We start from the raw sequence: 12,276 nt of genomic DNA, 5'->3' as shown, positions 1-12,276 counted from the left end.
GGGTGAGTGGAATCGGCTGACGTCGGTGGTGGTGGAGGCAAACTCGTTGGGGTCTTTTAAGAGACTTCTGGATGAGTACATGGGATTTAATGGGATTGAGGGCTATAGATAGGCCTAGAGGTGGGGATGTGATCGGCGCAACTTGTGGGCCGAAGGGCCTGTTTGTGCTGTGGCTTTCTATGTTCTATGTTCTATCTCTCCTACTTCCTTTGGTTCTAAGCATACTTCCCCTCCTTTGTCCCTGAGAGGTCCGATTCTTTCCCTAACAACCCTCTTGTTCCTAACATATGTATAAAATGCCTTAGGATTCTCCTTAATCCTGTCTGCCAAGGACATTTCATGACCCCTTTTTGCCCTTCTAACTCCCTGTTTGAGTTCTTTTCTACTTTCTCTGTATTCCTCCAGTGCTCCATCTGTTTTTCGCTGCCTGGACCTCATGTATGCCTCTTTTTTCTGTTTGATTAGACCCACAATTTCACTGGTTATCCACGGCTCCCGAATCCTACCTTTCCTATCCTTCCTCTTTACAGGCACATGCCTGTCCTGCAGTCCTATCAACTGCTCCTTAAAAGACTCCCATGTGCCAGATGTGCTCCTTCCTCAGGTGAGTGCAGAAATGTGTTCGCAAACACGGCATATATACACAGAGATGCAATTGCAAGATAACGGTTGGATTGCGAGTGTTTACAGGTAATCAAGTCTTTACAGGTACAGACCATGCGAGTGGAGAGAGGTATAATCACAGATTAAAGAGGTGTGAATTGTCTCAAGCCAGGACAGTTAGTAGGATTTTGCAAGCCGAGGCAAAATGGTGGGGATTACATGTAGTGTGACATGAACTCAAGACCCGGTTGAGGCCGTCCTCATGCATGCGGAACTTGGCTATCAGTTTCTGCGAGGCGATTCTGCGTTGTTATGTGTCTTGAAGGCCGCCTTGGAGAACGCTTACTCGAAGATCGGAGGCTGAATGCCCTTGGTTGCTGAAGTGTTCCCCGACAGGAAGGGAACACTCCTGTCTGGTGATTGTTGAACGGTGTCCGTTCATCCGTTGTCTAAGTGTCAGGGAACACAATATCCCCAAGACCTAATGAGATCTATCCCAGAATACTGAGGGAGGAAATTACTGGCGCCTTGTACTAAATCTTTGTGTCCTCTCTAGTCATAGGAGAGGCCCCAGAGGACTGGCGAATAGCCAATGTTGTTCCTTTGTTCAAGAAGGGCAATAGGGATAATCAGGAAAATTACAGGCCGGTGAGCCTGTCGGAAAATTATTGAAGAGGATTCTTAGAGACAGGACTTACTTACATTTGGAAAAATATGGATTTATTAGCGATAAACAGCATGGCTTTGTGTAGAGGAGGTCGTGTCTTACAAACTTGATTAAGTTTTTTGAGGAATGAGGGTAGAGAGGTAGATGTTGTCTACCTGGACTTTAGCAAGGCCTTTGACAAGATCCCTCATGGCAGGCTGATACAGAAGGTAAAGTCACATGGGATTTGCAGTGAACTGGTAAAACGGGTACAGAACTGACTTGGTCATAGATTACAGAGAATAGCGGTGGAAGGGTATTTTTCTGACTGGAGATCTGTGACTAATGGCGTTCCACAGGGATCAGAGCTGGGGCCTCTGTTGTTTGTAATATATATAAATGATTTGGAGGAGAATGTAGATGGTCTGATTATTAAGTATACAGATGACACACAGTCTGGGGGAGCTGTGGATAGTCAGGAGGATTGCCAGAGGATACAACAGGATATAGGTATGCTGGAGACTTGAGTGGAGAAAAAGCAGATGGAATTTAATCCGCACAAATGCGAAGTGATGCATTTTGGAAGGTCTAACCTTAGAAACATAGAACAATTCTACAATGCAGAAGAACCCATAGGGCCTGCACTGACAACAAACCCACTCAGGCCCTATCCCCGTAACCCTACATATTTACCCTGCTTGTCCCCCTGACACTTTTTAGCATTGAAGTGGGAAAAATATACAGATGGGTACACATAAAATGGCTGCCTGGCACATAAACAGTCACCTGGGAAAGAGACATTAACCAGGCACTGACTTTCAGTACAGACAGCTACCTGAGATCAAAACATAAAGGACAGACAGCTATTCAAAGTTAAACATGCAGGAATCAAATCCTGCAAGAAGCCAGCCAGGGCTTGAAGCACTCTTTAGGATAAGGACAATAGGGTTGGATAACGAGATTAACTACAGGTGGGATCGGGAATACATAACTGCAGGAAAACCAATTACTGTAAATTACTATATGAATAGACCGAAACTAAAACCATTGATGGTCACTGACGAAGGAAATGTATCCATTCATAGAACAGTGCAATGTTAACATGCTTATGTCTGTATCTGCCTGTATTTGTCTATAACGATGTGTTAACAATCGATCACCTACTTGATTACAATGATGTGATAATGGCGAGATGTCCGGTCCATTTATTGTGTAAAGGGTATAAAGATGGACCGCTCCTATTGTCTCATGGAGAGAAGGTTTGCTGCTTGTTAGTGCCTTTTCTCCACGAAGCTTCGTTAAAAGAAAACTGTATTCTTGAAACCTTCAAGCCTGACTCAGGGGTACATTTCCCACAACAGCATGGTCAATCAGCCTAATCTACACATCTTCAGAGTGTGGGAGGAAACCAGAGCACCCAGAGGAAACCTATGCAGACACGGGGAGAACATGCAAACTCCACACAGACAGTGACTCGAGGCTAAATTCACTCCAGGTCCCTGACCACTGTACCATCAGGCTGTGTAATGCAGGAGAGAAACATACAGTAAATGGCAGAATCCTTAGAAGCATTAACATGCAGAGGGATCTAGGCATACAGGTCCACAGTTTCCTGGAAGTGGCAACACAAGTGGATAAGGTAGTCAAGAAGGCGTATGGCATGCTTGCCTTCATCAGCCAGGGCGTAGAGTATAAAAATTGACAAGTCCTGTTGTAGCTGTATAGAACTTTAGTTCGGCCACATTTGGAATATTGCGTAGAGTTCTGGCCGCCACATTACCAGAAGGTAGTGGAGACTTTGGAAAGGGTACAGAAAAAGCTTACCAGGATGTTGCCTGGTTTGGAATGTATAAGTTATGAGGAAAGATTGGACAAACTTGGTTTGTTTTCACTTGAATGTTGGAGGCTGAGGGGCAACCTGATAAAAGTTTACAAAATTGAGAGGCATGAATAAATTGGATAGTTGGAGTCTTTTACCCAGGATAGGTGACATAAGTTTAAGATAAAAGGGGGAAAGTTTAAAGGAGATGTGAGAGGCATGTTTTTTTACTGAGAGGATGGTAAGTGCCTGGAATGCGCTGTCAAAGGAAGTGGTCAAAGCAGATAGAATTGACATCTTGATAGATACATGAATAGACAGGGAATAAAGGGATACGGACCACATAGAGCAAAACGTCTTTAGAAAGGTGCCATGTGTGGCTTGGTGGGCCGAAGACCTGTTCCTGTGTTGTACTGTTGCTTGTGTTACGATGTGGAGGTTGTTCCCCTTTTGAGATGTAACGCTGAATCCCCCAAAGAGGAATACCATGCCTTGTAATCTGTTAAAAGTATATGGGAAGGTGTGAACTGTTCTTCAGTAACGTTTAGTGGTTAACTAACAGAAATACCTGACTCTCACTTTAAAATTAACACTAAACAATTTATTTAATTAACTTACAGGGAACTTTAACTAGACAAGTAAAATACTGAATAAAGTAAGATTCTAATGGAATGCTGTTCAAATAAACCAAAAAAAATAGAATTCAGTCACTCTCAAAAAAATACAACCAGGTTTTGTGGCTTTCAGAAACTTGTGGAGTTCTTTTGCTGATTCCTCTAAGTTCTTGCTGATTTAGTACCTTTCGCTGGTTAGATATTGCATTCTCTTAAGACATATATAAAGTTGGCAGAGTTGAGAACTGCTCTCCCCTTTCCAAACTTGAGAGGTGGCAGTTGCTAACTCCCGTTTTTTCCCCCTTGCACCCTCTTTTATACCTGTGATGACCTATCAATTTTCCTACAATTGGATTGGTCTGATTTTTTTCAACACCATCAAATTCAAATGTTATAGGTTCCTGGTAGCTGAGTGCCTGCTTTAAATTGGTTGGGCAAAATTCAAAACATTCAAATACCTGAAGTCTGTTACCAAGGCAACCCTGTTGCCGAGCCTTTGATACAAATGTTTCAGCTTGGATTCTTTGTGTACTTTGCATTTTAAACCTCCAAGCACTGAAAACAAACAGTTTATGGGCGGCACGGTGGCACAGTGGTTAGTACTGCTGCCTCACAGTGCCAGGGACCTGCGTTCGATTCCCAGCTTGGGTCACTGCCTGTGTGAAGTTTGCACATTCTCCCCGTGTCTATGTGGGTTTCCTCCGAGTGTTCCGGTTTCCTCCCACAGTCCAAAGATGTGCTGGTTATGTGCATTGGCCATGCTAAATTTTCCCTCAGTGTACCCGAACAGGTGCCGGAGTGTGGTGACTAGGGGATTTTCACAGTAACTTCATTGAAGTGTTAATGTAAGACCACTTGTGACTAATAAATAAATAAACTTTTAAAAACTATAAGCTTTAAATGTTGTTCCTCTGTTTAAGAAAGGGAATAGAAATGACCCTGGTAATTATAGACCGGTTAGTCTTACTTCGGTGGTTGGTAAATTGATGGAAAAGGTCCTTAGGGATGGGATTTACGACCATTTAGAAAGATGCGGATTAATCCGGGATAGTCAGCATGGATTCGTGAAGGGCAAGTCGTGCCTCACAAATTTGATTGAATTTTTTGAGGAGGTAACGAAGTGTGTTGATGAAGGTAGGGCAGCTGATGTCATATACATGGATTTTAGTAAGGCGTTTGATAAGGTCCCCCATGGTCGGCTTATGATGAAAGTAAGGAGGGAAAGTTGGCCGATTGGATAGGTAACTGGCTGTCTGATCGAAGACAGAGGGTGGTGGTGGATGGAAAATTTTCGGACTGGAGGCAGGTTGCTAGCGGAGTGCCACAGGGATCAGTGCTTGGTCCTCTGCTATTTGTGATTTTTATTAATGACTTAGAGGAGGGGGCTGAAGGGTGGATCAGTAAATTTGCTGATGACACCAAGATTGGTGGAGTAGTGGATGAGGTGGAGGGCTATTGTAGGCTGCAAAGAGACATAGATAGGATGCAAAGCTGGGCTGAAAAATGGCAAATGGAGTTTAACCCTGATAAATGTGAGGTGATTCATTTTGGTAGGACTAATTTAAATGTGGATTACAGGGTCAAAGGTAGGGTTCTGAAGACTGTGGAGGAACAGAGAGATCTTGGGGTCCATATCCACAGATCTCTGAAGGTTGCCACTCAAGTGGATAGAGCTGTGAAGAAGGCCTATAGTGTGTTAGCTTTTATTAACAGGGGGTTGGAGTTTAAGAGCCGTGGGGTTATGCTGCAACTGTACAGGACCTTGGTGAGACCACATTTGGAATATTGTGTGCAGTTCTGGTCACCTCACTATAAGAAGGATGTGGAAGCGCTGGAAAGAGTGCAGAGGAGATTTACCAGGATGCTGCCTGGTTTGGAGGGTAGGTCTTATGAGGAAAGGTTGAGGGAGCTAGGGCTGTTCTCTCTGGAGCGGAGGAGGTTGAGGGGAGACTTAATAGAGGTTTATAAAATGATGAAGGGGAGAGATAGAGTGAACATTCAAAGACTATTTCCTCGGGTGGATGGAGCTATTTACAAGGGGGCATAACTATAGGGTTCATGGTGGGAGATATAGGAAGGATATCAGAGGTAGGTTCTTTACGCAGAGAGTGGTTGGGGTGTGGAATGGACTGCCTGCAGTGATAGTGGAGTCAGACACTTTAGGAACATTTAAGCGGTTATTGGATAGGCACATGGAGCACACCAGGATGATAGGGAGTGGGATAGTTTGATCTTGGTTTCAGATAAAGCTCGGCACAACATCGTAGGCCGAAGGGCCTGTTCTGTGCTCTACTGTTCTATGTTCTAAAGGGACTACGCAATGTTTTTTCCTCTAGCATTTTTACATAAACATAGAAACATAGGAAAACTACAGCACAATACAGGCCCTTCAGCCCACAAAGCTGTGCCGAACATGTCCCCTACCTTAGCTATTACTAGGCTTACCTATAACCCTCTATCTTACTAAGTTCCATATACTTATCTTAAGTCTCTTAAAAGACCCTATCGAATCCGCCTCCACCACTGTTGCTGGCAGCCCATTCCACGCACCCACCACCCTCTGAGTGAAAAACGAAAGCCCTGACATCTCCTCTGTACCTACTCCCCAGCACCTTAAACCTGTGTCCTCTTGTGGCAACCATTTCAGCCCTGGGAAGAAGCCTCTGACTATCCACTCGATCAATACCTCTCAACATCTTATACACCTCTATCCTTCATCTCTCCAAGGAGAAAAGGCCGAGCTCACTCAACCTATCCTCATAAGGCATGCTCCCCAACCCAGGCAACATCCTTGTAAATCTCCTCTGCACCCTTTCTATGGCTTCCACATCCTTCCTGTAATGAGGCGACCAAAACTGAGCACAGTACTCCAAGTGTGGTCTGACCAGGGTCTTATATAGCAACATTATCTCACGACTCCTAAACTCAATTCCTCGATTGATGAAGGCCAGTACACCACACGCCTTCTTAACCACAGCCTCAACCTGCATAGCTGCTTTGAGCGTCCTATGAACTCTGACCCCAAGATCCTTCTGATCTTCCACTCTGCCAAGAGTCTTACCATTAACATTATATTCCGCCATCCTATTTGACCTGCCAAAATGAACCACCTCACACTTATCTGGGTTGAACTCCATCTGCCACTTCTCCGCCCAGTCTTGCATCGTATCAATGTCTCGCTGCAACTTCTGACATCCCTCCGCACTATCCACAACACCTCCAATCTTTGTGTCATCAGCAAACGTACCAACCCATCCCTTCACTTCCTCATCCAGGTCATTTATAAAAATCACAAAGAGTCCCAGAACAGATCCCTGGGGCACTCCACTGGTGACCGACCTCCATGCATAATATGACCCATCTACAACCACTCTTTGTCTTCTGTGGGCAAGCCAGTTCTGGATCCACAAAGCAATGTCCCCTTGGATCCCATGCCCCCTCACTTTCTCAATAAGCCTTGCATGGGGCACCTTATCAAATGCCTTGCTGAAGTCCATATATACTACATCTACTGCTCTTTCTTCATCAATGTGTTTCGTCACATCCTCAAAAAATTCAATCAGGCTCGTAAAACCATGCTGACTATTCTTAATCATATTATACCTCTCCAAATGTTCATAAATCCTGCCTCTCAGGATCTTCTTCTTCAACTTACGAACCACTGAGGTTAGACTCACTGGTCTATAATTTCCAGGGCTATCTCTACTCCCTTTCTTGAATAAAGGAACAACATCCGCAATCCTCCAATCCTCCGGAACCTCTCTTGTCTCCATTGATGATGCAAAGATCATCGCCAGAGGCTCAGCAATCTCCTCCCTCGCCTCCCACAGTAGCCTGGGGTACATCTCATCCGGTCCCAGCGACTTATCTAACTTGATGCTTTTCAAAAGCTCCAACACATCCTCTTTCTTAATATCTACATGCTCAAGCTTTTCAGTCCGCTGCAAGTCTGCACCACAACCACCAAGATCCTTTTCTCTAACATTCCCCAGCTCCCTGAACCTTTTGTAAGCTTTTCTTTTCTTCTTGACCAGATTCATTACAGCCTTTGTACACCACGGTACCTGTAACCTACCATAACTTCCCTGTCTCATTGGAACGTTGCTATGCAGAACTCCAGACAAATATTCCCTGAAAATTTGCCACATTTCTTCCGTACATTTTCTGAGAAAACCTCTTTCCAATTTAAGCCTCCAATTTCCTGCCTGATAGCCTCATAATTCCCCTTACTTCAATTAAACACTTTTCTAACTTGTCTGATCCTATCACTCTCCAACGCTATTGTAAAGGAGATAGAATTATGATCACTATCTCCAAAATGCTCTCCCACTGAGAGATCTGACACCTGACCAGATTCATTTCCCAATACCAATCCAAATACAGCCTCTCCTCTTGTAGACTTATCTACATACTGTGTCAAGAAACCCTCCTGAACACACCTAACAAACTCCTCCCCATCTACACCCCTTACTGTAGGGAGATTCCAATCAATATTTGGGAAATTAAAATCTCCCATCACGACCACTCTTATTATTACACCTTTCCAGGATTTGTTTCCCTATCTGCTCCTCAACATCCCTGTTACTATTGGGCGGCCTATAGAAAACACCCAGTAAAGTTATTGACCCCTTCCTGTTCCTAACCTCCACCCACAGAGACTCCGTAGACAATCCCTCCATGGTGTCCATCTTTTCTGCAGCCGTGACACTATCCCTGATCAACAGTGCCACTCCCCCACCTGTTTTGCTTCCCTCCCTGTCCCTTCTGAAACATCTGAAACTCGGCACTTGAAGTAACCAGTCCTGTCCCTGAGTCATCCAAGTCTCTGTAATGGCCACCACATCATATTTCCAAGTAGTGATCCACGCTCTAAGCTCATCCACTTTGTTCACACTCGTTGCGTTAAAATAGACACATCTCAAACCTTCGGTCTGAGCGCTCCCCTTCTCTATCACCTGCCTATCCTCCCTCTCACACTGTCGACAAGCTTTCTCTATTTGTGAGCTAACTTCCTCTCTCCCAGTCACTTCAATTTGATTCCCACCCCCCAACCATTTTAGTTTAAACCGTCCCCAGTAACCTTAGCAAACCTCCCCACCAGGATATTGGTCCTCCTGGGATTCATGTGCAACCCGTCCTTATTGTACAGGTCACACCTGCCCCAAAAGAGGTCCCAATGATCCAGAAACCTGAATCCCTGCCCCCTGCTCCAATCCCTCAGCCATGCATTTATCCTCCACCTCATTCCATTCCTACTCTCACTGTCGCGTGGCACAGGCAGCAACCCCGAGATTACTGCCTTTGCGGTCCTTCTTCTCAACTCCCTTCCCAACTCCCTATATTCTCCTTTCAGGACCTCTTCCCTTTTCCTACCTATGCCATTGGTACCAATATGTACCACGACCTCTGACTCTTCTCCCTCCCACTTCAGGATATCTTGGACGCGATCATAAACATCCCGGATCCTGGCACCAGGGAGGCAAACTACCATCTGAGTTTCTTGACCGCGTCCACAGAATCGCCTGTCTGACCCCCTCACTATAGAGTCCCCTATCACTACTGCCTTCCTCCTCCTTTCCCTACCCTTCTGAGCTACAGGGCCGGACTCTGTGCCGGAGACAGGGCCACTGTTGCTTCCTCCAGGTAGGCTGTCCCCCCCCAACAGCACTCAAACAGGAGTACTTATTGTTAAGGGGCACAGCCTCTGGGGTACTCACTAGTACCTGACCTTTCCCCTTCCCCTTCCTAACCGTGACCCACTTGTCTGCCTCCCGTGGCCCCGGTGTGACCACCTGCCTGTAACTCCTCTCTATCACCTCCTCATTCTCCCTGCCCAGATGAAGGTCATCGAGCTGCAGCTCCAGTTCCCTAACACGGTCCCTTAGGAGCTGCAGCTCGACGCACCTGGTGCAGATATGGACATCCGGGAGGCTAGGAGACTCCAGGACCTCCCACATCCGACACCAAGAACAACAAACTGGCCTCACACTCATAATTCCCTCTTTCTTCAAATAACACAGGAAAAACTAAGAACTAAACCTACCCTGCCTCACCTGTTGAGCCAAAGCCCTTCAGCCTTCACTCTGCTCCCGCTCACAATGCTGCCCGCTGGATAGAGCGGCCTGCTTTTCAAAGGGGCCTACTTTCGGTTTTACCCTCCCAGCTGCCTTGGAGAAAATAAAACACTCTGAAAATAGAGTACTTTAAAAACACCTCTTACCCACTAGCTCTCCTCTCCTGAAAACACCACTCTAGCAGCTCCACTGGAACATCTTTATCAACATCAAATTCCAACTTCAAAAACTCAACTTCGCAACACTTGTTCTTTGTCCTTTGTTATCTACGGATGTTGCAGCAAGTTTCTCAACCTCCAAATGCAACTCCTGAACATGTTTCCTGTTCTCTTAATGCTATGTCCATAAGCATTCAGGCTAAACTCCTGCAAAATCAACTTGCATGACTAGACTAGAATCATACAGAAGAAGCTCCTTGGTCCATCAAGTCTGCACTGACACATGCGACACACCTGACTTCCCACCTCGACCTGTCTACCAGCGCTTGGCCCATAACCTTGAACGTTATGACGTGCAAATTGCTCATCCAAGTACCGGGCGGCACGGTAGCACAGTGGTTAGCACTGCTGCTTCACAGCTCCAGGGTCCCGGGTTCGATTCCCGGCTCGGGTCACTGTCTGTGTGGAGTTTGCACATTCTCCTCGTGTCTGCGTGGGTTTCCTCCGAGTGCTCCGGTTTCCTCCCACAGTCCAAAGATGTGCGGGTTAGGTTGATTGGCCAGGTTAAAAAAAAAAATTGCCCCTTAGAGTCCTGGGATGCGTAGGTTAGAGGGATTAGCGGGTAAAATATGTGGGGGTAAGGCCTGGGTGGGATTGTGGTCGGTGCAGACTCAATGGGCCGAATGGCCTCCTTCTGCACTGTAGGGTTTCTATGATTTCTATGATGTGAGGCAACTCAGCTCTACCACCCTCCCCGGCAGCGCATTTCAAACGATCGCCACCCTCTGGGTAAAATCGTTTTTCCTCCCATCCCCCTAAACCTCCTGCACCTCACTTTGAACCTATGTCCCCTTGTGACTGACCCTTCAACTAAGGGTTGCTCCTTAGCTACTCTGTCCATGCCCCTCATAATATTGTATATTTCGATCAGGTCATCCCTCAGTCTTCTTTGCTCCAAACCTCTCTTCATAACTTAAAGGTTCCATCCCAGTCAGAATCCTGCGGAATCTTCCCTGCACCCTCTCTAGTGCGGTCACATTCTTCTGATAATTTGGCAACCAGAATTGCACACAGTACTCTAGCTGTGGCCTCACCACAGTTCTGTACAACTCCAACATGACTTCCATGCCTTTGTAATCTATGCCTCGACTGATTAGCGGTGGCACATTTACACAGTGGTTAACACTGCTGCCTCACAGCTCCAGGGACCTGGGTTCGATTCCCGGCTTGGGTCACTGTCTGTGTGGAGTTTGCACATTCTCCTCGTGACTGCGTGGGTTTCCTCCGGGTGCTCCGGTTTCCTCCCACAGTCCAAAGATGTGCGGGTTAGGTTGATTGGCCATGCTAAAATTGCCCCTTAGTGTCCTGAGATACGTAGGTTAGAGGGATTAGCAGGTAAATATGTAGGGATAAGGGAGTAGGGCCTGGGTGGGATTGTGGTCGGTGCAGACTCGATGGGCCGAATGGCCTCTTTCTGCACTGTAGGGTTTCTATGATTCTATGATTCTCACAGCTCCAGGGCCCGGCTTGGGTCATTGTCTGTGAGAAGTTTGCACATTCTCCCCATGTCTGGGTGTTCCAGTTTCCTCCCACAGTTCAAAGATGTGTGGGTTAGCTTGATTGACCATGCTAAATCACCCCTTAGTGTCAGGTGGATTAACAGGGTAAATATGTGGGGTTAGGGGAACAGGGCCTGGGTGGGATTGTGGTCGGTGCTGACTTGATGGGCCAAATGGTCTCCTTTTGCACTGTAGGGATTCTATGATGCATGATTCTGAGTTAAAGATCTCATTAGCCTGTGCAGTATTTGCATGGCTGAATGATTTTTCCCCATCTCTAATGCCTTTCATTTTTTGATCTTGAAGTTCAAGAGGTTATTTTCACCTTCTTTCTGTAGTTCACACAGACTTACAACAGCTGGAAAATGGGAGACCCACTGCAGAATCTCAGTGCTATATTGAAAACTAATTGTGAATAAGGTTTAAAATATTAAGTATTTGAAAAAGAATTACTGCTAAATATTCTAAACTGTGCCTTTTTTCTTGATTTTAGTTCCTCCAACTATTATGATTCAAACGTATCCAGTTTTCTCTCCGAATGACTGCAGTGAACGCCTTGGTATCACCTGTATAGCAGCAAATGCGAAACCAGCTGCCAACATTAATTGGGAAATGCCTTTCGCTTTCAATGCCAGTGAGCATATTGAGCCTCCTGCTCCTAATGGAACTGTGACCGTTTCTAGCCATTTCCACCTGTGTCCAGCAAGGTCAATGAATGGGCAGAATGTTTCCTGTATTGTGAGGCATCCAACTCTGAACAGTCTTGAACAAGTTTCTTATAAGCTGAATATTACCTGTAATCA

General features: G+C 45.8%; 1 protein-coding gene across 5 annotated transcripts in view; it reads left to right on the top strand.

Annotated features, from left to right (window-relative positions):
* The window catches only part of LOC144500011 (nectin-3-like), a 196,905-nt gene that overhangs the window by 73,697 nt on the left and 110,932 nt on the right, over window positions 1-12,276 (top strand). For 4 of the 5 annotated variants that reach the window (XR_013498915.1, XM_078222755.1, XM_078222754.1 and 1 more), the window contains exon 3: window positions 11,967-12,269. The exons of the other annotated variant lie outside the window; for it this stretch is intronic. Coding sequence is in view for 3 of the 4 variants with exons in the window: in XM_078222755.1 (XP_078078881.1) it covers window positions 11,967-12,269 (303 nt within the window). In the remaining variant the exon portion in view is untranslated. The remainder of the gene's footprint in view (window positions 1-11,966; window positions 12,270-12,276) is intronic. 5 annotated transcript variants of the gene reach the window in all.

This window comes from Mustelus asterias, chromosome 10, assembly GCF_964213995.1.
Source record: "Mustelus asterias chromosome 10, sMusAst1.hap1.1, whole genome shotgun sequence".
Taxonomy (NCBI): domain Eukaryota; kingdom Metazoa; phylum Chordata; class Chondrichthyes; order Carcharhiniformes; family Triakidae; genus Mustelus; species Mustelus asterias.
The sequence above is the reverse complement of the archived record's forward strand: the minus strand, read 5'-3'. Positions and strand labels throughout refer to the sequence as shown.